The sequence below is a fragment of the Poecile atricapillus genome, chromosome 4 (genome assembly GCF_030490865.1).
Source record: "Poecile atricapillus isolate bPoeAtr1 chromosome 4, bPoeAtr1.hap1, whole genome shotgun sequence".
Taxonomy (NCBI): Eukaryota; Metazoa; Chordata; class Aves; order Passeriformes; family Paridae; genus Poecile; species Poecile atricapillus.
The window spans coordinates 75,593,010-75,619,570 of record NC_081252.1 but is presented as its reverse complement, the minus strand read 5'-3'; the positions used below and the strand labels follow the sequence as shown (position 1 = coordinate 75,619,570).

The following is a 26,561-nucleotide window of genomic DNA, read 5'->3' as shown; positions in this document are numbered from 1 at the left end:
ATGGGAACATCCTGCTGTTTCCAAAGGGGCTCACACGGTGACACCTCCACCTGCAGGGCTGTTCCTGTGGGGCTTTTGGAGGGAGCTCCGCCGTGTCCTTGGATCCCAGAGTGTTGGAGTCTGAGATACAGACTGTGTGCCCTTATTTCTAATATTTAGTTCTAGGATTCAAGGAAACACTGGATTTCATATTATATGAAATTCATGTGCATGTTTTCATGGTGATACATGAAAACAAATGCTAAAGTTAGATAGGAAAAGTGTAAATGTGTAGATTAGAAAGTTTCTTAAATCACTGGGTGAAAATGTAGTTTAGAGAACAGGAGACAAGATGGAGAATTTAGGGTGTTGTCTCTTGTCCTTCTTCTTCCTTCTTCATCTTCTTCTCCTAGGGGTTTTTGGGTAGTAGTAGGTGATTGGATAGAAAATACCGGAGTGCAGCACTCAGGTGTTGGGTCATTGGGTCACTAAGAAAAATAATTTAGTTGGCATCTGTTAATTGTGTAAATGGACATATAAAAGACCTTGAAGAGGATCTTTGTGAGCCATTTTACCCTTTTCTATCATAGTGCACATAACTCCTTGTACCTTGTAATGCTGATAAGAAAAAATAAACAACTGAGACCGAAGAAGACAAAACTGCCTCCCTCTCATCAATCTTCAGTTCAAAGGGAAAAAGAACCCAAATCCAAAAGTCCTTAATGAGACACCAGAGCTCAGGGGATGCAGCTGGAGGGGCCAGGATGCAGCTCGAAGGTGGAGCTGTGTCAGCAGGAGCTCCCTCCTGCCAGGGGAGATGTGTGTTGGGGTCCTCACAAACAATTCCGTGTGGGACAGGATGGGGGAACGGCTTTGGGATGGGGCTGGGTGTCTGTTCCTATTCGAACAGCGGGTTTGGGACAGAGCCTGAGACTGCAAATGGGAATTCCTGAACTTTGGGATTAAATTCAGTCCAGGTTTGTTACAGAACCCTGAGACTGCAAATGGGAATTCCTGAACTTTGGGGTTAAATTCAGTCCAGGTTTGGGACAGAACCCTGAGACTGCAAATGGGAATTCCTGAACTTTGGGATTAAATTCAGTCCAGGTTTGTTACAGAGCCCGGACAGACCCTGAGACATGAAATGGGAATTTCTGTGCTTTGGGGTTAATTTCAATCCAGGTTTGGTGACAGAACCATGGACAGACCCTGAGACTGGGAATTCTGAGACCCAGAGCAAATGGGAGTTCCAGAACTTTGGGGTTAATTTCAAATTCCGGAACTTTGTGGTTAATTTCAAATTCCGGAACTTTGTGGTTAATTTCAAATTCCGGAACTTTGTGGTTAATTTCAAATTCTGGAACTTTGGGGTTAATTTCAATCCAGGTTTGGGGCAGAGCCCAGACAGATCCTGAGACATGAAATGGGAATTCCTGAGCTTTGGGGTTAATTTCAATCCAGGTTTGGCACAAAACCCGGACAGACCCTGAGACAGACGAGGGTCTGCACAAGCCGGAGTTTCCCTCCCTCCCTGGGTGGAGCGGCCGTGCAGGCCTGTCCTCTCCCACACTACATCTCCCATGGTTCCGCGCGGCTCTGCCCTATCCTGCACTACATCTCCCATGGTTCCGCGCGGCTCTGCCCTATCCCGCACTACATCTCCCATGGTTCCGCGCGGCTCTGCCCTATCCTGCACTACATCTCCCATGGTTCCACGAGGCCTGGCCCCTCTCCGCACTACATCTCCCATGGTGCCGTGCAGGTCCAGCCCCTCCCGCACTACATCTCCCATGGTTCCCCGCGTCTCTGCCCCTCCCGGACTACATCTCCCATGGTTCCCCGCGTCTCTGCCCTCTCCCAGACTACATCTCCCGTGGTTCCCCGCGTCTCTGCCCCTCCCGGACTACATCTCCCATGGTTCCCCGCGGCTCTGCCCTCTCCCAGACTACATCTCCCATGGTTCCGCGCGGCCCGGGACTATCCCGCACTACATCTCCCATGGTTCCCCGCGGCTCACCCCCTATCCCGCACTACATCTCCCGTGGTTCCCCGCGGCGGAGCGGGGCCGAGCAGCCCCGGCGGTGCCGCTCCCGGCGCTGGGCGGGGGGGCCGGGCCGGGCCGGGCGGGGCCGCGCAGGTGGAGCGGCCCCATGGAGCGGCCGAAGATGGCGGAGCTGGAGAGCCTGGAGACGGCGGCGGAGCACGAGCGGATCCTGCGGGAGATCGAGAGCACGGACACGGCCTGCATCGGCCCCACGCTCAGGTGCGCCCGTCCCGTCCGGTCCCGCCGGGCTCGGGGCTGCCGGGGGGGAAGCACCGGGGTGACCGCGGGGACGGAGCTCGTGCCCTTTGTCGCTGTCTGTCACTGGCACCGGCAGCGGGGACACCTCGGGCCGCTCACGGCTCCTTTGTTCTCCGGCAGCCGCTTCCCCCGGCCCGCTGGGACAGACCGGGATAACCGGGGATAACCCGGGATCAGCCCGGGATAACCGGGGATAACCGGGGATCAGCCCGGGATAGCCCGGGATAACCCGGGATAACCGGGGATCAGCCCGGGATAGCCCGGGATAACCGGGGATCATTCCGGGATAACCCGGGATAACCGGGGATCATTACGGGATCGTTCCGGGATCATTCTGGGATCAACCCGGCCCGGGATAGGCAGAGCCCGGGACAGCCCAGGATAACCCGGGATCAGCCTGGGATCAGCCCGGGATCATTCCGGTGTCATTCCGGTATCAGCCCGGTATCGTCCCGGTATCATTCCGGTACCAGCCCGGTATCATTCCGGTATCATTCCGGTATCATTCCGGTATTAGCCCGGTACCAGCCCGGTATCATCCCGGTGTCGTCCCAGTATCGTCCCGGGATCATTCCGGGATCAGCCCGGTATCAACCCGGTATCATCCTGGGATCATTCCGGGATCATTCCGGTACCATCCCGGTTCCATCCCAGTACCATCCCGGTGTAATCCAGATATCAGTCTGGTACCAGCCCGGTTCCATCTCGGTCCCATCCCGGTTCCATCCCGGTCCCATTCCGGTTCCATCCCGGTTCCATCCCGGTTCCATCCCGGTCCCATCCCGGTCCCATTCCGGTTCCATTCCGGTCCCATTCCGGTCCCATCCCGGTCCCATCCTGGTCCCATCCCGGTTCCAGCCCGGTTCCATCCCGGTTCCATCCCGGTACCATCCCAGTGTCATCCCGGTCCCATCCCGGTTCCATCCCGGTTCCGTGCGGTCTCCGCTGCCTTTCCCGGCTCCGTCTCTCCCGTCCCTCCTCATCCTCGGCTCGTTCGGGGCTCTCTGGTGCCGCAGCTTTGCCCCGGCGCCTTCTGCCGAGTCCATCCCGAATCTGCGGCTGCTGAGGAATCACCCGAGCTGGGATTTTATTGCAAATATTTTATTGCAAATATTTTATTTCAAATTTTATTTCAGACTTTATTTCAAATTTTATTTCAAATATTTTATTTCAAATATTTTAGTTCAAATTTTAGTTCAAATTTTATTTCAAATATTTTATTTCAAGTAATGGGATTTTATTTCCCGTCAATTATCCGCGTCCTTCTGCCCGGCTGGATCAATTCAGCATCGCCAACACATCCCAAAAATCAGGCAGGAGATCCCCGGGAATTTGGGAAGTTCTCCTGGGAATTTGGGGAGTTATCCGTGGGAATTTGGGGAGTTATCCCTGGGAATTTGGGGAGTTATCCCTGGGAATTTGGGGAGTTCTCCCCAGGAATTTGGGGAATTCTTCCCAGGAGTTTGGGGAGTTCTCCCTGGGAATTTGGGGAATTCTCCCCAGGAATTTGGGGAGTTCTCCCCAGGAATTTGGGGAATTCTTCCCTGGGAATTTGAGGATTTCTCCCCAGGAATTTGGGGAATTCTTCCCTGGGACTTTGGGGATTTCTCCCCAGGAATTTGGGGATTTCTCTCCTGGGAATTTGGGGAATTCTCCCCAGGAATTTGGGGAGTTCTCCCCAGGAATTTGGGGAGTTTTCCTGGGAATCTGGGGAATTCTCCCCAGGAATTTGGGAGATCTCCCCGGGACTTTGGGGATTTCTCCCCAGGAATTTGGGGAATTCTCCCCAGGACTTTGGGGATTTCTCCCCGGGAATTTTGGGGAATTCTCCCTGGGATATTTGCGTTATCCCGGGGTCCCCGTGCCTGGAGGATATTCCCATCTCCCCATCTGGAGCCTCCAAATTAAAATAGATTTCAATGGAAACGGCTGCGTTATCGCAGAGCTGGATTTGGGGCTGAGCTCAGTGAATTTTGGGGTTTATTTGGGTTTTTTTGGTTTTTTTTTATTGGGGTTTTATTTGGGGTTTATTTGGGTTTTTTGGGTTTTATTTGAGTTTTATTTAGGTTTTATTTGGGGTTTTCTTTGGTTTTTTTTGGTTTTTTTGGGGGTTTTCTGGGGTTTTTTTTTTTGGCTTTTTTTGGGGTTTTATTTGGGTTTTTTGGGCGGTTTTATTTGGGGTTTTTTTGTTTTTTTTGGTTTTTTTTGGGTTTTATTTGGGTTTTATTTAGGTTTTATTTGGGGTTTATTTGGGTTTTTTTGGTTTTTTTTTGGGTTTTATTTGGGTTTTATTCGGGTTTTATTTGGGGTTATTTGGGGTTTTATTTAGATTTTATTTGGGGTTTTTTTTGGGTTTTTTTTTTTGTTTCTTTGGGGTGTTTTTTTGGGTCTTTTTTGTGTTTTTTTGGTTTTATTTGGGGTTTTATTTAGGGTTTATTTGGGGGTTTTATTTGGGTTTATTAGGGTTTTATTTGGGGTTTTATTAGGGGTTGTATTTGGGTTTTTTTTTTTTGGGGTTGTATTTGGGTTTTTTTGGGGGGTTTTATTTAGGGTTTATTAGGGTTTTATTTGGGGTTTATTTGGGGTTTTATTTAGGATTTATTTGGGTTTTTTTTTGTTTTTTTTTGTTTTTTTTGGTTTTATTAGGTTTTTATTTGGGTTTTTTTTGGGTTTATTTGTGTTTATTTGGCTTTATTTGGGTTTATTTGTTCCCTGCTGGATCTGGGGATATTTAATTGTAATTAACAATTGTAATTAACAATCATTAAGGACGGCAGAGTTAACCCAGAGCAGCTCTGGGTAAACACCAGAGGCAGGAAAAGAAAGAGGGAGGTGGAAACTTTTATTTTTAGGAAAAAAAGGTGACTCATTTCTTGTGGAAATCATGGAATAAAACAGGAGCTGGGAATAATCCAGGAGCTGGGAATAATCCAGGAGCAAGGAATAATCCATGAGTTGGGAATATTCCTGGAGTTGGGAATTATCCAGGAGCTGGGAATTATCCAGGAGCTGGGAATATTCCAGGAGTTTGGAATTATCCAGGAGTTTGGAATATTCCTGGAGCTGGGAATAATCCGGGAGTTGGGAATTATCTGGGAGCTGGGAATTATCCAGGAGTTTGGAATAATCCAGGATCTGGGAATTATCTGGGAGCTGGGAATTATCCAGGAGCTGGGAATATTCCAGGAGGAGTTGGGAATAATCCAGGAGCTGGGAATATTCCAGGAGTTTGGAATTATCCAGGAGTTTGGAATAATCCGGGAGCTGGGAATAATCCAGGAGTTTGGAATTATCCAGGAGTTTGGAATAATCCGGGAGCTGGGAATATTCCTGGAGTTGGGAATTATCCAGGAGCTGGGAATTATCCAGGAGCTGGGGATATTCCAGAAACTGTGAATGATCCAGGATCTGGGAATGATCCAGGATCTGGGAATATTCCTGGAGTTGGGAATTATCCAGGAGCTGGGAATATTCCGGGAGCTGGGAATAATCCGGGAATTGGGAATAATCTGGGAGCTGGGAATTATCCAGGAGTTTGGAATAATCCAGGATCTGGGAATTATCTGGGAGCTAGGAATATTCCAGGAGGAGTTGGGAATAATCCAGGAGCTGGGAATATTCCAGGAGTTTGGAATTATCCAGGAGTTTGGAATAATCCGGGAATTGGGAATAATCCAGGAGTTGGGAATGATCCAGGATCTGGGAATTATCCAGGATCTGGGAATATTCCAGAAACTGTGAATGATCCAGGATCTGGGAATTATCCAGGAGCTGGGAATTATCCAGGATCTGGGAATAATCCAGAAGCTGGGAATAATCCAGGAGATGGGAATTATCCAGGAGCTGGGAATATTCCAGGAGATGGGAATTATCCAGGAGCTATAAATAATCCAGGAGCTGGGAATAATCCAGGAGCTGGGAATAATCTGGGAACTGGGAATAATCTGGGAGTTTGGAATAATCTGGGAGTTGGGAATAATCCAGGAGCAAGGAATAATCCATGAGTTGGGAATATTCCTGGAGTTGGGAATTATCCAGGAGCTGGGAATATTCCAGGAGCTGGGAATATTCCAGGAGTTTGGAATTATCCAGGAGTTTGGAATATTCCTGGAGCTGGGAATAATCCGGGAGTTGGGAATAATCTGGGAGCTGGGAATTATCCAGGAGCTGGGAATATTCCAGGATCTGGGAATAATCCAGAAACTGTGAATGATCCAGGATCTGGGAATTATCCAGGATCTGGGGATAATCCAGGAGCTGGGAATGATCCAGGAGCTGGGAATAATCCAGGAGCTGTGAATATTCCAGGAGATGGGAATTATCTAGGAGTTTGGAATTATCCAGGAGTTTGGAATATTCCAGGAGCTGGGAATATTCCAGGAGTTTGGAATTATCCAGGAGTTTGGAATATTCCTGGAGCTGGGAATAATCCGGGAGTTGGGAATTATCCAGGAGCTGGGAATAATCCGGGAGTTGGGAATAATCTGGGAGCTGGGAATTTTCCAGGATCTGGGGATAATCCAGGAGCTGGGAATTATCCAGGAGTTGGGAATTATCCAGGAGCTGGGAATTCCCTGCTGGGAATAATCCGGGAGCTGGGAATTATCCAGGATCTGGGAATAATCCAGGAGTTGGGAATTATCCAGGAGCTGGGAATATTCCAGAAACTGTGAATGATCCAGGATCTGGGAATTATCCAGGATCTGGGAATTATCCAGGAGTTTGGAATAATCCGGGAGCTGGGAATATTCCTGGAGCTGGGAATAATCCGGGAGTTGGGAATAATCTGGGAGCTGGGAATATTCCGGGAATTGGGAATAATCCGGGAGCTGGGAATATTCCTGGAGTTGGGAATTCCCTGCTGGGAATAATCCTGGAGCTGGGAATTATCTGGGATCTGGGAATTATCCAGGAGCTGGGAATAATCCAGGAGCTGGGAATATTCCAGGAGCTGGGAATTCCCTGCTGGGAACGACATTCCCAGAGCTCGGCTCCGAGCCTGGAGTGCCCGGGGAGCTGCTGTGGCTGGGGAGTGCAGAATTGGGGTTTTATTGGTGCAGAATTGGGGTTTTATTGGTGCAGAATTGGGGTTTTATTGGTGCAGAATTGGGGTTTTATTGGTGCAGAATTGGGTTTTTATTGGTGCACAATTGGGGTTTTATTGGTGCAGAATTGGGGTTTTATTGGTGCAGATTTGGGGTTTTTATTGGTGCAGGATTGGGGTTTTATTGGTGCAGAATTGGGGTTTTTATTGGTGCAGAATTGGGGATTTATTGGTGCAGAATTGGGGTTTTATTGGTGCAGAATTGGGTTTTTATTGGTGCAGAATTGGGGTTTTATTGGTGCAGAATTGGGGTTTTATTGGTGCAGAATTGGGGTTTTATTGGTGCAGAATTTGGTTTTATTGGTGCAGAATTGGGGTTTTATTGGTGCAGAATTGGGGTTTATTGGTGCAGAATTGGGGTTTTATTGGTGCAGAATTGGGGTTTTATTGTTGCAGAATTGGGGTTTTATTGGTGCAGAATTTGGTTTTATTGGTGCAGAATTGGGGTTTTATTGGTGCAGAATTGGGGTTTATTGGTGCAGAATTGGGGTTTTATTGGTGCAGAATTGGGGTTTTATTGGTGCAAAATTGGGGTTTTATTGGTGCAGAATTGGGGTTTTATTGGTGCAGAATTGGGGGTTTATTGGTGCAGAATTGGGGTTTTATTGGTGCAAAATTGGGGTTTTATTGGTGCAGAATTGGGCTTTTATTGGTGCACAATTGGGGTTTTATTGGTGCAGAATTGGGGTTTTATTGGTGCAAAATTGGGGTTTTATTGGTGCAGAATTGGGGTTTTATTGGTGCAAAATTGGGGTTTTATTGGTGCAGAATTGGGGTTTTATTGGTGCAGAATTGGGGATTTATTGATGCAGAATTGGAGTTTTATTGGTGCAGAATTGGGGTTTTATTGATGCAGAATTGGGGTTTTATTGGTGCAGAATTGGGATTTTATTGGTGCAAAATTGGAGTTTTATTGGTGCAGAATTGGGGTTTTATTGGTGCAAAATTGGAGTTTTATTGGTGCAGAATTGGGGTTTTATTGATGCAGAATTGGGGTTTTATTGGTGCAAAATTTGGTTTTATTGGTGCACAATTGGGATTTTATTGGTTTATTGGTGCAGAATTGGCCTTTGATCAATTCCTGGCCCCTCTGGAGTGCAGGATTGGGTTTTTATTGATGCAGAATTTGGTTTTTATCGGTCCCTGACCCCTCTGGTTTACAGAATTGGGTTTTTATCAGTGCAAAATTGGGTTTTTATCAGTTCCTGACCCCTCTGGTTTGTGGAATTGGGTTCTTATTGGTGCAAAATTGTTTTTTTATCAATTCCTGACCCCTCTGGTTTGCAGAATTTGGCTGCTATTGGCTCCTGACCCCTCTGGTTTGTGGAATTGGGTTTTTACTGGTACAGAATTGGGTTTTTATCATTTCCTGACCCCTCTGGTTTACAGAACTGGGCTGCTATTGTTTCCTGACCCCTCTGGTTTCCAGAATTGGGTTTTTACTGGTGCAGAATTGGGTTTTTATCGATCCCTGACCCCTCTGGTTTCCAGACCCAGGCTGTTATTGGTGCAGAATTGGGTTTTTATCAATTTCTGTCCCCTCTGGTTTTCAGAATTGGGTTTTTATTGGTGCAGAATTGGGTTTTTATCGGTCCCTGACCCCTCTGGTTTCCAGACCCGGGCTGTTATTGGTGCAGAATTGGGTTTTTATCAATTTCTGATGCCTCTGGTTTTCAGAATTGGGTTTTTATTGGTGCAGAATTGGGTTTTTATCGATCTCTGACCCCTCTGGTTTCCAGAATTGGGCTGTTACTGGTACAGAATTGGGTTTTTATCAATTCCTGACCATTCTGGTTTGCAGAATTTGGCTGCTATTGGTTCCTGACCCCTCTGGTTTGTGGAATTTGGCTTCTATTGGTGCAGAATTGGGTTTTTATTGGTTCCTTTGGTTTGCAGAATTGGCCTTTGATCAATTCCTGACCCCTCTGGAGTGCAGGATTGGGTTTTTATTGGTGCAGAATTGGGTTTTTATCGGTCCCTGACCCCTCTGGTTTACAGAATTGGGGTTTTATCGGTGCAAAATTGTTTTTTTATCAGTTCCTGACCCCTCTGGTTTGTGGAATTGGGTTCTTATTGGTGCAAAACTGTTTTTTTATCAATTCCTGACCCCTCTGGTTTGCAGCATTTGGCTTTTATTGGTGCAAAATTGGGTTTTGATCAATTTCTGATGCCTCTGGTTTGCAGAATTGGGTTTTTATTGGTTCCTTTGGTTTGCAGAATTGGGTTTTTACCAATTCCTGACCCCTCTGGTTTGCAGAATTTGGCTGCTATTGGCTCCTGACCCCTCTGGTTTGTGGAATTGGGTTTTTACTGGTACAGAATTGGGTTTTTATCATTTCCTGACCCCTCTGGTTTACAGAACTGGGCTGCTATTGTTTCCTGACCCCTCTGGAGTGCAGAATTGGGTTTTTATTGGTGCAGAATTTGGTTTTTATCAGTTCCTGACCCCTCTGGTTTGTGGAATTTCGTTTTTATTGGTGCAGAATTGGGTTTTTATCGGTCCCTGACCCCTCTGGTTTCCAGACCCGGGCTGTTATTGGTGCAGAATTGGGTTTTTATCAATTTCTGATGCCTCTGGTTTTCAGAATTGGGTTTTTATTGGTGCAGAATTGGGTTTTTATTGATCTCTGACCCCTCTGGTTTCCAGAATTGGGCTGTTACTGGTACAGAATTGGGTTTTTATCAATTCCTGACCCCTCTGGTTTGCGGAATTTGGCTTCTATTGGTGCAGAATTGGGTTTTTATTGGTTCCTTTGGTTTGCAGAATTGGCCTTTGATCAATTCCTGACCCCTCTGGAGTGCAGGATTGGGTTTTTATTGGTGCAGAATTGGGTTTTTATCGGTTCCTCACCCCTCTGGTTTGTGGAATTTCGTTTTTATTGGTGCAGAATTGGGTTTTTATCGATCTCTGACCCCTCTGGTTTCCAGAATTGGGCTGTTACTGGTACAGAATTGGGTTTTTATCAATTCCTGACCCCTCTGGTTTGCAGAATTTGGCTGCTATTGGTTCCTGACCCCTCTGGTTTGTGGAATTTGGCTTCTATTGGTGCAGAATTGGGTTTTTATTGGTTCCTTTGGTTTGCAGAATCAGCCTTTGATCAATTCCTGACCCCTCTGGTTTGCAGAATTTGGCTGCTGTCGGTTCCTGACCCCTCTGGAGTGCAGAACTGGGCTGATATTGGTGCAGAATTGGGTTTTTATTGATCCCTGACCCCTCTGGTTTGCAGAATTGTGTTTTTACTGGTGCAGAACTGGGATTTCATCCATTCCTGACCCCTCTGGTTTGCAGACCCGGGCTGTTATTGGTGCAGAATTGGGTTTTTATCAATTTCTGACCATTCTGGAGTGCAGAATTGTGTTTTTACTGGTACAGAATTGGGGTTTTATCAATTCCTGACCCCTCTGGTTTCCAGACCCAGGCTGTTACCAGAGCTGTTCCAGCTCCAGGACCGGGACAGAAATTCCTGCAGGGAGGAGGAGGAGGAGGAGGAGGAGGAGGAGGAGGAGGAGGAGATTCCCTGGGATCTTCCCAGCCTGGGATTGGGGCAGGATCGTGGGGACCCCCCGAACAGTTCACAGCATCCCTGGTTCCCCTGGACCACGCTCGGTGCTGCAGCCTCTGGAATTATCCTGGGAATTCCTGGGATGACATTCCCTGGGTGGGACAGAGGAAGGAGAGCCTGGAATTTTCCATTCCTCACTCCAGGACTCAGAGGTGTTTCCTGAGGAATCCCATCTCCAATCCCATCCCATTTTTCCAGAATTCCCAGCTGGAATTACACCCTGAGCTCTGGGAATTCCATCTCCAGCAGCCCAATCCCATTTTTCCAGAATTTCCAGCTGGGATTTCACCCTGAGCTTTGGGAATCCCATCCCATTTTTCCGGTACTCCCAGCTAGAATTACAGCCTGAGCTCTGGGAATTCCATCTCCAATCCCATCCCATTTTTCCAGAATTCCCAGCTGGAATTTCTCCCTGAGTTCTGGGAATCCCATCTCCAATCCCATTATTCCAGAATTCCCAGCTGGAATTGCACCCTGAACTCTGGGAATCCCATCTCCAATCCCATCCCTTTGTTCCTGAATTCCCAGCTGCAATTTCACCCTGCACTCTGGGAATCCCATCTCCAATCCCATTTTTCCAGAATTTCCAGCTGGAATTTCACCCTGGGCTCTGGGAGTCTCATCTCCAATCCCATCTCCAATCCCATCCCATTTTTCCAGAATTCCCAGCTGGAATTTCACCCTGGGCTCTGATAATCCCATCTCCAATCCCATCCCTTTATTCCAGAATTCCCAGCTGGAATTACACCCTGAGCTCTGGGAATTCCATCCCTTTATTCCAGAATTTCCAGCTGGAATTTCTCCCTGAGCTCTGGAATCCCATCTCCAGGAGCCCCATCCCATTTTTCCAGAATTCCCAGCTGGAATTACACCCTGAGCTCTGAGAATCCCATCTCCAATCCCATCTCCAATCCCATCCCTTTGTTCCTGAATTCCCAGCTGGAATTACACCCTGAGCTCTGGGAATCCCATCCCATTTTTCCAGAATTTCCAGCTGGAATTACACCCTGCACTCTGGGAATCCCATCTCCAATCCCATTTTTCCAGAATTCCCAGCTGGAATTACACCCTGAGCTCTGATAATCCCATCTCCAATCCCATCCCATTTTTCCAGGCAGTAATTCCATGGAATATCAGCTCCCAGCAGAAGCTCTCTGGACAGGGAGTTCTGGCCATGGGGCCTCCTGCTCTGCTCATAAAAACATTCCAGGAGTTTTTGAAGGATTTTTCATTCCATTTTCCTGCCACCCACACAGGGAATCCGTGATAAAAAAATTAAAATAATTCCCAAATCCTGGTTTTTCCCCTCCTGGGTCTCTCCTGGTGTGTCTGGAATGAAGTGGATTTTAAAGTGCAGCTCCTGGAATTTTGTTCTCCTTCTCTTCTGCTCAGGCTGGACTTTTATTGGTGGGGAGGAAAAAAAAAATATCAGGAATTTCTCCTGGGAAATATTCAGGGTTTGTGGAGCTGAGTTATCTCTGCCTGAAGGGATATCCTTAATTATCCCAGGTTTTTTATGGATAATTTCACCAGTGCTGAGGTTCTCCAGGCAGCTCTGAGTTGGGAATCCCTGTAATTCCCAGAATTCCTTTTCTCCCAGAAATTTTTCTTGGGAAATAATTGGGATTTAGGATCCAGACAGGTCTGGCATCCGTGCCTGAAGGAATATCCTTAATTATCCCAGGTTTTTATGGATAAGTTCAGTGATCCTGAGGTTCTTCAGACAGTTCTGAGCTGGGAATCCCTGTAATTCCCAGAATTCCTTTTCTCCCAGGAGTTTTTCCCAGGAAATAATTGGGATTTAGGATCCAGACAGGTCTGGCATCCGTGCCTGAAGGAATATTCTTAATTATCCCAGTTTTTTTATGGATAATTTCTGTGATCCTGTGGTTCTCCAGACAGCTCCAAGCTGGGAATCCCTGTAATTCCCAGAATTCCTTTTCTCCCAGCCCTGCTGCAATTCCTGAAAAAATATCAGGAGTTTTTCCTGGGAAATAATTGGGATTTAGGATCCAGACAGGTCTGGCATCCGTGCCTGAAGGAATATCCTTAATTATCCCAGGTTTTTTATGGATAATCTCACTGATGCTGAGGTTTTCCAGACAGCTCCGAGCTGGGAATTCTGTCATTCCCCCTTTTCTCCCATCCCTGCAATCCAAAGGGAACAGCTCCCACTGCTCCTGGATTTATTATTTATCCAGGATATTTTTATCCTGGGTTTTCCTGCCCTTTCCCAGCCCTTCCTCTGTGGAATTTCATGAGTCACTGGCAGAGGCAAATCCCAGTTCCTGTTTTTATGGGATTGGGAGGAGCGCAGGGAATTGTTTCACATTCCCAGGAATGTGAGAGCGGTGCTGAGGGTTTGATAAGCCTGGAGAGAGATTTCCCTGGAATTCTCTGTGTTTTCCTGGAATTGCTGCTGTGTTGGGATGACTTTGCAGGGTTTCATTTCAGGGGGAGCTGAACAATCCAGGGAATTGTGGAAAAGTGGGAGCTCTGGGATTCTCCAGGATGGCGTTTCCAGGCCCCCAGCCCATCCCCTCTGCTTTTCTTTCCCAGGATTTTGGGAATTTTGTCTTTTTCTCCCAGGAATGGCAGCGGGATCCGGGTCCCCAGGGAGAGCAAAGCCAGGATCCAGCTGGAGCTGGACAGGCCCAGAGCCCGGCCTAAAACGGGGCAGGACCGGGAAAAGCTCTGGGCTGCAACAGCTCTGACCCTCCTGGGGGACCAGGAGCAGCTTTAGGCTGGGACTGAGCAGATTTAGGCTGGGACTGAGCAGCTTTAGGCTGGGACTGAGCAGGTTTAGGCTGGGACTGAGCAGATTTAGGCTGGGACTGAGCAGCTTTAGGCTGGGACTGAGCAGATTTAGGCTGGGACTGAGCAGGTTTAGGCTGGGACTGAGGGTTAGGAGCAGCTTTAGGGTGTCACAGAGGGTCAGGAGCAGGTTTAGGCTGGGACTGAGCAGGTTTAGGCTGGGACTGAGCAGGTTTAGGCTGGGACTGAGCAGGTTTAGGCTGGGACTGAGCAGGTTTGGGCTGGGACTGAGGGTCAGGAGCAGCTTTAGGCTGGGACTGAGGGTCAGGAGCAGGTTTAGGCTGGGACTGAGCAGGTTTAGGCTGGGACTGAGGGTCAGGAGCAGGTTTAGGCTGGGACTGAGCAGCTTTAGGCTGGGACTGAGGGTTAGGAGCAGTTTTAGGGTGTCACAGAGGGTCAGGAGCAGGTTTAGGCTGGGACTGAGCAGCTTTAGGCTGGGACTGAGCAGGTTTAGGCTGGGACTGAGGGTCAGGAGCAGGTTTAGGCTGGGACTGAGGGTCAGGAGCAGGTTTAGGCTGGGACTGAGGGTCAGGAGCAGGTTTAGGCTGTCACAGGGGGTCAGGAGCAGCTTTAGGCTCAGGAACAGCTTTTCCCACATCCCCAGGAATGTCAGGATCATGGCTCTCTCCCTCTGGCCTGGGAAATCCCGGGAAATCCTGGGAATTCCTGGGAAATCCTGGGAATTCCTGGGGAGGGATCCAAACAGGCCTTGGAGAAGGGAAGCAGCCTCGGCAGGTGCTGCTGTTTGTGCCGCGTTGTTTTCCTGAAAGAAACGGGCGAGGGGTGTCCAGGGATGGGGATGTGATCCAGGATTCCTGGGGAATGTGGGATTCAGTCCCACCAGGACACTCCAGGATTCCTGGTTGGAATGTGGGATTCTCCCTACCAGGACATTCTCAGATTCCTGTCAGGAATGTGGGATTCCCTCCATGAGAACACTCCAGGATTCCTGTTGGGAATGTGGGATTGCCTCCATTGGGATATTCCAGGTTCCTGTCAGTAATGTGGGATTCCCCCATGGGAGCACTCCAGGATTCCTGTTGGGAATGTGGGATTCTCCCCATCGGGATATTCCAGGATTCCTGTCAGGAATGTGGGATTCCCTCCATGAGGACATTCCAGGATTCCTGTTGGGAACGTGGGATTCCCCCCACTGGGATATTCCTGGATTCCTGTTGGGAATGTGGGATTCCCCCATGGCAGCACCAACAGCTCCAGGGGAGTTTGGCTGAGTTTTTCCGTTCAGTTTTTCCTCACTCCCTCCATTCCATGGCCAAGGAGAGTTTCACCATTCCGGATTTATAAAAATCCAAATCCAAAATCCAGAAACATAAAATATAAATTTTTTATATATATATATATATATATATAACATATATTTAATATATATTTTGTTTTTATTATTTTATATTTTTATATATTATAAAATATATTATATATAATATACATTATGTGTATTATATATATAATTATATTTATATATAATTATATATATATTTATATATAATTGTATATATAATAGATATAAATATATGTATAATAATTATATCTATAATTATATATATTATAGTTATATATTATATATATTATATATTATGTATATTTCATATATTATATGTATATATACAGTATTATATATTATATGTATATTATATTATATATTATATATATTATATATATAGATATTACATATATATAATACATATAACATATAATATATATAGTATATTATATATATTATATAATATATAATATATAATATATAATTATATATATTATATGTTAATATATTAATATATTAATATATTATTATAGATAATTATATATAATTAATTTTATAATATATAATATATATTATGTATTTTATAATTTATAATTATAATATATAAAATATAAATTATAATATATAAAAATATAAAAATTTAAAAACTATTGTATATAAAATATAAAAAAATAATATATTTTTTATATATATTATATTTTATATATAAAATATAAACCCATTCTGTTTAATTGTATTTTATATATAAAATATAAACCCATTCTGTTTATAAAAGCAGAATAAAGAATTCTGCAGCCACAGGCTTCGAGATCTCCCTTTGGCCATTTCCAAATCTGATTTTCCCTCAGATCCTGCTCGGTTCCTCCCTCCTGGAAAACTCCTGGAAAATCACTGGGAATCTCCTCCTCTTCGTCTTCCTCTTACAGGATCCCAGAGTTATCATTCCTTTTTATTTTTCTCATGGAATTTTCAGAATGATTTCAACATTTTTGTATCCAAGTCCTCCTGTTTAACGAGTCTGGCTCCTTCCCAGATCTCCTGCCGAAGGAAATGTGGGAATTCCACCTGGATAATCTCATCTCCTTTGCTCTATTGTGATTTTTCCATATTTATGAACTATTCCATAAAAATGAATATTAAAAATTCCTATTTCTGCTTTGCCCAGTCACGTCGAGGAGTTGAAGGCAAACTCCCACTCCCTCGTTCTGGCAGCTTTCCTGCTCCTGATATTTGAAGAATTATTCAGATTATTCATTATTCATTAATTATTATTCATTATTCATTATTACTCATTATTCAGATATTAATTAATTAGCTCCGCTCCTGTTGAATTTTAATTTTGCACGTGTGCTCAGCTGCAATTCAGCCTCTTAAATTTCCAGAGTGGGAATTTTTGTGGCTTTTTATTCCTTGGAATTCTGCTGTTGGACCTGAGTGATGGAGGTGGATGTTGGAATTCTCTTTCCAGAGGGAGGTGGATGTTGGAATTCTCTTTCCAGAGGGAGGTGGATGTTGGAATTCTCTTTCCAGAGGGAGGTGGATGTTGGAATTCTCTTTCCAGAGGGAGGTGGATGTTGGAATTCTCTTTCCAGAGTTATTTTGGAGCTCGGAAATTGTTCGGGAGCAGCTTTGCCCCAAATGTTTGGAGCTGCTCCTTTGGAATTCCCGTTCTGGGTAGGGAAAGGTTGGATCCCCACATTCCTGAAATTCCCTGGGATCTGGGCTGGGAATGTTTTTATCCCCCCTTGAGGTTTGGGGGTTTTTATCAGCTCAGAGGGATGGAGGTGATAAAATAATCACCTCATCCGCGCTTCCCACCACGGGTTATCCCTGGGAATAAAATCCTGCGGCAGAGCCAGACCCTGGATCCTGGCACAGCTCCTGTGCCTCATCCAGAGCATCTCCTGGGAAGGGATTGGGATTGGGGCTCTGGGATGGGGAATGTGGCTCCTGGAGCAGCCAGAATTCCCTGGGAATCCAGAGGCTGAGCTCCCCTCAGCAGGAGCAGCTCTGGGATGCTCATCCCAAATCCAGGATGGTCTCGGGGGCTGGGATGTCCCTGTGTCCTTCTGGGACACCCCTGGCACCCCCTGCCAGCTCTGGGGTGACAGCAGGGACAGGGCAGTGACCCTGGAGAGCCCTGGAGGGGCTGGAGCGTGGCCAGGGAAGGGAACAGAGCTGGGAAAGGACTGGAGAATTCCTGAGGGAGCTGGGAAGGGGCTCAGGCTGGAGCAAAGGAGGCTCAGGGGGAATTTCTGGCTCTGCACAAATCCCTGGAAGTTTGGAGCCAGGTGGGATTTGGGATCTGCTCCAGGGAACAGGGACAGGAGGAGAGGGAACGGCCTCAAGCCAGGGAAGGCTCAGGGTGGATTTTGGGGAAATTCCTTCCTGGAAAAGGCAGGGATGGAGTCCCCATCCCTGGGGGGATTCAGAGCCCTTGGATGTGGCTCTGGGGGACAGATGTGGCACTGAGGGACAGATGTGGCACAGATGTGGCAGTTGGGGACAGATGTGACACTCGGGGACAGATGTGGCACTCAGGGACAGATGTGGCTCTCGGGGACAGATGTGACACTCGGGGACAGATGTGGCACAGATGTGGCACTGAAGGACAGATGTGGCACTCAGGGACAGATGTGGCACAGATGTGGCACTCGGGGACAGATGTGACACTCGAGGACAGATGTGGCAGTTGGGGACAGATGTGGCACTGGGGGACAGATGTGGCACAGATGTGGCACTCGGGGACAGATGTGACACTCGAGGACAGATGTGGCACTTGGGGACAGATGTGGCACTGAGGGACAGATGTGACACTCGGGGACAGATGTGACATTTGGGGACAGATGTGACATTTGGGGACAGATGTGACATTTGGGGACAGATGTGACAGATGTGCTCTCCCTGGCGCTGCTGAGTTCAGGGTCGCTCTGGAGGAGTTTAAATCTCTTTCCCATCCTTTTGGATTCCGCAATTCCCAGGAGCCGCTTCCCAACCTTCCCGAGCCTCTCCCTGGGGGCTGCAGGAGCCACCTCAAGGTCTCTGGAGCCACCAGAGCTGTCCCTTGTCCCCTCCCTGGCCAGGCCAGCTCGGGGTGACCCTTCTGGTGGCCGTGTCCTCCTCCAGCAGCTCCCACCCCCAGAATTCCTTGGAAAAGCGGCTGCACAGGATTTCCTGCGGCTCTGCTTTCCCAAAGAAGCTCCGGTAATAAATCCTTGGGAAGATTTATTTGGACAAATCAGGGACAGGGTGGGATCGTTGGATTCATCCTGGGCGGGGTCAGGAGTTGAATTTGTTGTTCCTCGTGGGTTTTTTCCAGCTGGGATTTGTTGGGAATGCCCAGGGTGAGGATGCACACTGTGCCTGGAGCTGGAATTTCCTCTGCTTCCAAATCCCTCGTGGCTGGAAAAAGCAGCTCCTGGACAGGGAATTCCTGAGCTGGGAATTCTGCCTGGATTTCAGGCAAATCCCCAAGGTGGATCCCGAGGGATGGGATCTGTGTCCATTCCCTGGAGCTGCCGAGGGAGGATCCAGGGATGGATGAACCCAGGAGCTGCTGGGGGCTGGATGTGGATCATGGATTCATGGAATGTTTGGGTGGGAAGGGACCTTAAATCCCAGCCCATGCACGGACAGGGACAGCTCCCGTTATCCCAGGGATCCAGGGGCAGCCCCAGCAAATCTGGGAATTGCAGAATCCCAGGCAGGAATTCCTTGCCAAGATCCCAGCCCAATCTCCCCTTTCCCTTGGGAAGCCATTCCCTGGCTCCTGTCCCTGCAGCCCTTGGCCCCAGTCCCTCTCCAGCTCTCCTGGAGCCCCTGCAGGCCCTGGAATGTGCTGGAATTTCCCCCTGGATCTTTCTCCAGAGGTGATTATTGTACCACTGGAATCACTTCCTCCTTGCCTGGCATCACTGATTTCACCCCCCTGTGCCCTTCCAAAGCTCAGAGCTGTTCCTTAAATCCCTTTTTCCCGGCTCCCAGGCGTTCCCAGGGCATTCCTGGGAATGGCACTCGGGAATTTTCAGTGTCCCGATCCTATCAGCTGCTCTATTTTTACACATCCTGTGCCGGGGGCCGGGCTTTGTTCAGGTTTTTTTTCCAACTGGAAGCAGCTTCCTGCCGTGTTTTTCCTTCTGCCCACTTCCCAAACAGGAAAAGTCCGGAGTTTATTTTTTCCTGGCAGGAAAAGCAGCGGAATTGCTCTGAAGGGCACCGTGTGTGACGGGCCAGAGGCGTGAAACGATGGGAGATGGGAATGGGCTCCTTCATCTCCACGTGGGATGGGGCTTGGGGAGCGAATTCCAGAGGAATTCCATGTAGAATGGAGTTTGGGGAGTGAATTCCAGAGGTTTGTGGAATTCCCTCCACGTGGGATGGGGCTTGGCCAGAGGTTTGTGGAATTCTCTCCTTGTGGAATGGAGTTTGGGGAATTAATTCCATGGGTTTGTGGAATTCCCTCCACATGGGATGGAGTTTGGGGAATGAATTCCTTGGGTTTGTGGAATTCCCTCCATGGAGGATGAAGTTTGGGGAGTGAATTCCAGAAGTTTGTGGAATTCCCTCCACATGGGATGGGGCTTGGCCAGAGATTTGTGGAATTCCCTCCATGTAGGATGAAGTTTGGGGAGTGAATTCCAGAGGTTTATGGAATTCCCTGCATGTAGGATGGAGCTTGGGGAATGAATTCCTTGGGTTTGTGGAATTCCCTCCATGTAGGATGGAGTTTGGGAATGAATTCCAGAGGTTTGTGGAATTCTCTCCATGTAGGATGGAATTTGGGGAGTGAATTCCAGAGGTTTGTGGAATTCCCTCCACATGGGATGGGGCTTGGGGAATGAATTCCATGAGTTTGTGGCTGCCTTTGCTTGGAGGTGGCGTGGATTTGGAAGCTGATTTTGGGGGAAAACCCTGGGATGAGAGGAGTCATTTCCTGATGATTGTGACAAAATTCCCTTCTCTTGGATGCTGGGATATCCACGGGGAATTCCCTCGGATCCCAAAGTGTCCCTGAGGCAAAGGCATGGAGGGTGCAGAGCAGATCCCAGTTCTCCAGCACCTCTCACCTCCCACTTTTCCTGGCTGGAACCAGAATTCCAGAGCGGTTTAAATCCCATGAAATGAGCTGTGTGCAGCTTTGGGGCTGGAGCAGGAATTCCTGGATGGATTCAGGATGGTTCTCCCTGCTCTCTGTTCGAGGTTTCCACGGCTGGAAACACCTGGATCTGGAGATAAGGAGCAGCTCCAGAGAATTCCAGGGCTGAGGAGCAGCTTCAGGAGCTCGGCCCTGCCGGAGGGGTCGAGGCTGGAGGACACAAATTCCGTGCAGAATTCCTTTGTTTTCCGTGTGTTGTTGAATTATTTTTATTTTAATTTTTCCTTAATTTTCCCGAGGGCTTTGAAGGGAATTGGCTGCAGGCGTGAGGCAGGAGATGTTCCTTTTGAAAATCCCTGGTGTGCTATCAGCTGGACACAGCATCCTCAGCTTCCTGTCCTCGGGAACGGGAGCTGGGAGTGACGGCTCTCCAGGAATCCCGGAGAGCTGCTTCCCCTCTGGCGGGAATGTTGATATTCCCATATGCAGGAGCCGTAGGGTTTTAGGGCTGTTCCATGAAATGAGCTCCAAATTGAGCTGCTGGAGTTTGGGAACAGCCAGGGGTGGTTTGGGGTCTTGGCTCACAGCAGTGGGGAGCAAACGGTGCTGCTGAATCCATGGATTTGTTTGGATTTGTTTGGGGAGGTTTCTGATTCCAGGTCTGTGTTTGGAGCTGCTGGGGCTGGGAGAGCTCAAAGCTCTGCCTGTGGGGGTGAAATGATCCCTTCCTTCCCCAGGAGCTCACAGGAACAGCCCTGGGAGGAGGATTTGGGATGGATGAGGCTGGAATGGGCCAGGCTGGGCTGATCCCAAAGGAAAGGTGGGAATTGTGTCCCGGAGCCCCTCAGGTCAGGCCCCACCTGCAGAGCTGCCCCAGGCTGGGCTGATCCCAAAGGAAAGGTGGGAATTGTGTCCTGGAGCCCCTCAGGTCAGGCCCCACCTGCAGAGCTGCCCCAGCCCCGGGGCCAAGAGCAGGAGGACGTGGAGCTGCTGGAGAGAGTCCAGAGGAGGCCCCGGAGCTGCTCCAGGGCTGGAGCCCCTCTGCTCTGGAGCCAGGCTGGGAGAGCTGGGAATGTTCCCCTGGAGAAGGGCAAAACGCAGGGAATGCTGAGAGTCCCTGCAGGGGCTCCAGGAGAGCTGGAGAGGGACTGGGGCCAAGGGCTGCAGGGACAGGAGCCAGGGAATGGCTTCCCAAGGGAAAGGGGAGATTGGGCTGGGATCTTGGCAAGGAATTCCTGCCTGGGATTCTGCAATTCCCAGATTTGCTGGGGCTGATCCCTGGATCCCTGGGAATATCCTGGACATTGGGACTGGATCCAGCTGGGATGGTGGGAGCTGTCCCTGCCATGGCTGGGGTGGCTCTGGGTGGGATTTAAGGTCCTTCCCAACCCATTCCATGATTCCATGGATCCAGTGCAGGATTCCATCAATGATTTAAGTCACGTAAACACCTCCCTGTTTGAATCCAGCATTCCCTGCCTGTGGATACTGGGGGATATTTCCTATTTATTCCCAGATCCTGGGATATTCTGACTTGGGAGGGACCTCAGGGATCAGTTCCTGCTCTTAAATAACTCAACCCGGGATTTTTAGAGCCCACACCAGGCTCTAAAAATGCCCTGAATTATCCTTAATATCATTTATTTTTAATTCTTCAAATTTATTTTTAATTCCCCAAATCCATCCAGAGCAGTCAGAGCATTCCCAATCCCTGGATGAGCAAATCCTCCAGGGACAGAGCAGCACTCAGCAGCTCCCTGCGGGAAAACTCCTTTGTTTTTTGGGGTTTGCTGCTGTTTTGAGAGGATTTGGGATTCCCTGGAGGTGGAGGCTGTGACCATTCCCACACCGAGGACGAGCTCCCTTTGGATTTGTGCTGGGAATTTTCCACAGGGGCTTTTCCTGAGGGTTTCCCACGGTGTGCCTGTCTGTGCTAATAACAGCCAGGATAAATTGGAATTCAAATCCTCTTGGATGCTGTTGGCAATGAGGAAATCCTTTTTTCTTGGATACTTGGCACAACTGGATCAGATCCCGGCGTTTAAAGACACTCAGACCTGGATTTGAATTATTCCAGTTTCACTTTGGCCCTGGTTTGTGGCTGGTCCAGGCTGGGAATTGCTCCCAATTAAGAGGTGTTTTGTGGGAAGCAGGAATAAACGTGGATGTGGCTCCCAGGGATTCTCCTTATGGCTGTGTCCTGCTGAGGGCTGGATGTGGGATTTTTGTCTGCTGGCAGGGATGCCCAGGAAAAGCAGGAATTCCTTTGGTTCCCTGTGGAGCAGCAGGTGAGCCATGGATAATCCAGGCTGGCAGTGCCAGGGGAGTTTTCCAAAGTGAGAGCTTCTGGAGGAGGGAAGGAATTCCTTCCCCATCCACATGGATTTATATCCCGGGGCTGAGCCCTATCCCTGGATTTCTGTGCCCTTGTGGCTTCCTGGGGCTGCTCTGGGTGCCTGAGGAGGCTCAGGATAATCCAGGATTTTGGCAAGTGCTGGGTCTGGATTAACTCTGGCTGGTTTTAATTGGATTAGGGATTGGCTGTGCCCTGGGGAAGGGCTGGGATTGGGATTTGGCTTGGGTTGGGCTGGGATTTCCATGGAATGAAGCCTTGGGGATGATCCAGGCCCTGCTGCTCCATCCTGCTGTCCTTCCCAGCCCATCCCTGGGATCCAGAGTGTGTCTGGAGAGGGATTCCTGCCTTTGGGGGATTTGGGATTTGGGTTCCTTTGTCCCCAGGGTGCTTTGGGGTGCTGGGACCTCACCTGTGAGGGCCATGGAATGCTGTGCCTGGAGCAGGGAAGGACGGGGCTCGTGGTCCCTTCGGCACAGTTTGGATTCAGGAGTATCCATCATGGATTGATTTCCTTGTGGTTTTGTCATGGAGTCATGGAATGGGCTGGGTGGGAAGGGATCCTAAATCCCACCCAGGGCCACCCCATCCATGGCAGGGACATCTCCCACTGTCCCAGCTGGATCCAATCCCCAGTGTCCAGGATACTCCCAGGGATCCAGGGATCAGCCCCAGCAAATCTGGGAATTGCAGAATCCCAGGCAGGAATTCCTTGCCAAGATCCCAGCCCAATCTCCCCTTTCCCTTGGGAAGCCATTCCCTGGCTCCTGTCCCTGCAGCCCTTGGCCCCAGTCCCTCTCCAGCTCTCCTGGAGCCCCTGCAGGGACTCTCAGCATTCCCTGCATTTTGCCCTTCTCCAGGGGAACATTCCCAGCTCTCCCAGAGCAGAGGGGCTCCAGAACCCTGGAGCAGCCCCGGGGCTTCCTCTGGGTTTATTCCAACAAATCCACATTTTCCTTGCACAGACCTTGGCCACGGGCTCTTGCCTTTAGGGTTTGGATTTTGCTTTCTCCGGGTTCTATATCTGAACTGGAAAATTTAGGATTTCCTCTGGTGCCATCCAGTGGCAAAATCCGGGATCGTGGCTTGGCTGGGACATTCCCGGGATGAGCAAAGGAAATTGGGAAACGAAAGGACTTGGCTGAAGGATGCAGCGAGATTCCTTGGGATGTGCCTGCTGCGGGAAACGCAGGGAATGGGAATGTCGGGAATATCGGGAATATTGGGAATATCAGGAATGTCGGGAATATCAGGAATATAGGGAATATTGGGAATATCGGGAATAACGCTGCTTTGGAAAGGATGATCCAGTCTCCTTTTCCCTGTTCATCCCTGGCCTGGTTAATGCCATGCACTGATTTATTCAAGCAATTAATTGCCGTGGCTTGTAATTAATTGCCATGATTTACAATTAATTCCCGTGGCTTTCAATTAATTGCCATTATTTACAAGTAATTGTCATGGTTTACAATTATTTGCCATGAGTTTAAATTAATTGCCATGGCTTTCAATTAATTGCCATGATTTACAGTTAATGGCCATGATTTACAATTAATGGCAATGATTTACAATTAATTACCATGGTTTACAATTAATTGCTGTGGTTTACAGGTAATGGCTGTTAGTTACAGTTAATGTCTGGGAGTTACAATTAATTGTCATTATTTACAATTAATTGTCATTATTTATAATTAATTGATTTGTTTTTCAGTTAATGGCTGTGGTTTACAGTTAGTTGCTGTGAGTTACAATTAATTGCTGTGGTTTACACTTGATTCCCATTATTTACAGTTAATTGCCGTGGTTTACAGGTAATTACCATGATTTACAATTAATTGCCATGATTTACAATTAATTGCCGTGGTTTACAGTTAATTACCATGGTTTCAGGTAATTGCCATTATTTACAGTTAATGACTGTGGTTTACAGTTAATGACCGTGATTTACAATTAATGACCTCAGTTTACAGTTAATTACTGTGGTTTACAGTTAATGATCGTGGTTTACAGTTAATTATCGTGGTTTATAGTTAATGACCATGGTTTATAGTTCATGACAGTGGTTTACAGTTAATTTCTGTGGTGTACAGTTAATTTCTGTGGTTTACAGTTAATTTCCATGGTTTACAGTTAATTACCGTGGTTTACAGTTAATTTCTGTGGTTTACAGTTAATTTCTGTGGTTTACAGTTAATTTTTATGGTTTACAGTTAATTACCGTGGTTTACAGTTAATTTCTGTGGTTTACAGTTAATTTCTATGGTTTACAGTTAATGACCATGGTTTACAGGTAATGGCTGTGGTTTACAGTTCATGACAGTGGTTTACAGTTAATTATTGTGTTTTACAATTAATTGCCATGGTGTAATGGTAATTGCCGTGGTTTACAGGTAATTGCCATGGTTTACAGTTAGTTGCTGTGTTTTGCAGTTAATGGCCATTATTTACAGTTAATTGCCATTATTTACAGTTAATGACCATGGTTTACAGTTCATGACAGTGGTTTACAGTTAATGACCGTGGTTTACAATTAATGACTGTGGTTTATAGTTCATGACAGTGGTTTACAGTTAATTACTGTGGTTTGCAGTTAATGGCCGTGGTTTACAGTTAATTAGCATGGTTTATGGTTAATGATCATGGTTTACAGTTAATGATCGTGGTTCACAGTTAATGACCGTGGTTTACAGTTAATGACTGTGGTTTACAGGTAATGGCCATGGTTTACAGTTAATTACTGTGGTTTACAGGTAATGGCCGTGGTTTACAATAACTAGACATTATTTACTATTAATGACCATGGTTTACAGTTAATGACTGTGGTTTACAGTTAATTACTGTGGTTTACAATTAATGGCCGTGGTTTACAGTTAATTACTGTGGTTTATAGTTAATTACCGTGGTTTACAGCTAATTATTGTGGTTTATAGGTAATGGCTGTGGTTTACAGTTAATGACTTTGGTTTACAGTTCATGACAGTGGTTTACAGTTAATTACTGTGGTTTACAGTTAATTACTGTGGTTTACACTTAATTACCGTGGTTTACGGTTAATGACCATGGTTTACAGTTCATGACAGTGGTTTACAGTTAATAACTGTGGTTTACAGTTAATGACCGTGGTTTACAGTTAATGACCGTGGTTTACAGTTAATTACTGTGGTTTATAGTTAATTACCGTGGCTTACAGTTAATGACCATGGTTTACAGTTAATGACTGTGGCTTACAGTTAATTACTGTGGTTTACAGTAAATTACTGTGGTTTACAGGTAATGGCCGTGGTTTACAGTTAATTACCGTGGTTTACAGGTAATGGCTGTGGTTTACAGTTAATTACCATGGTATACAGTTCATGAAAGTGGTTTACAGTTAATGACAGTGGTTTACAGTTAATTACCGTGGTTTACAGTTAGTTACTATGGTTTACAGTTAATTACTGTGGTTTACAGTTGGTTCAATCCTCCATGAGGCCTTTGGTGATCCCGAGCAGAGGCTGCCGGTTGCTGAAGGACGTTCCCAAATCCTGCAGAAACATCCCAGATTCTGCCCCTCCTTCTCCCTCCGACCCTTGCAATTAGCTTTAATTATAAATTCATATCAAATACAACACGGGAGCAGCCCAATCACTGCCCTTCCTCTCTGATTCCAACCCCTGCAGCACGTTGTGTCCTGCTGAGGTCGAGGAAGGGATGGGAACGGGATTTGCACCACAAGGGAAATTCGGGATTGCTGATCCCAAGAAAATGCTGCTTTGTGATCCCAGTTTTCTGGTTGGAACCTCTGGGCTTGGAGCAAAGCTGTTTTTTGGTGGGTGGGAGGATTTTTGACCAAACACCCCCTTTCAGTGAGGCTCTGAGCTGCTCTTTCCCAATTTCTCCTTGTTTGAGCCGGAGCAGCTGTGCAGATCCCAATGTTCCAGAATTTCAGGAGCAGAGGTTCCCATTTAAGGAGTGAGGAGATTGTCCAGGGGAATTTTCCTGATTTTTTACCTGATTTTCCCTTGGCAGCACGATCCTGGGACAGTCCCTGTGCCCCTGGAATCCCATTTTACCCCTCTCCAAATCTGGG

At 47.3% G+C, this 26,561-nt stretch overlaps 1 protein-coding gene across 4 annotated transcripts in view; it reads left to right on the top strand.

The window, feature by feature from the left end:
• The first annotated feature begins 2,048 nt into the window (after positions 1-2,048).
• Positions 2,049-26,561, top strand: part of EXOC6B (exocyst complex component 6B) — a 282,178-nt gene continuing 257,665 nt past the window's right edge. For all 4 annotated transcript variants that reach the window (XM_058837776.1, XM_058837775.1, XM_058837778.1 and 1 more), the window contains exon 1: positions 2,049-2,242. In XM_058837776.1, coding sequence (XP_058693759.1) covers positions 2,130-2,242 — 113 coding nt within the window. In that variant the 5' untranslated portion in view covers positions 2,049-2,129. The remainder of the gene's footprint in view (positions 2,243-26,561) is intronic.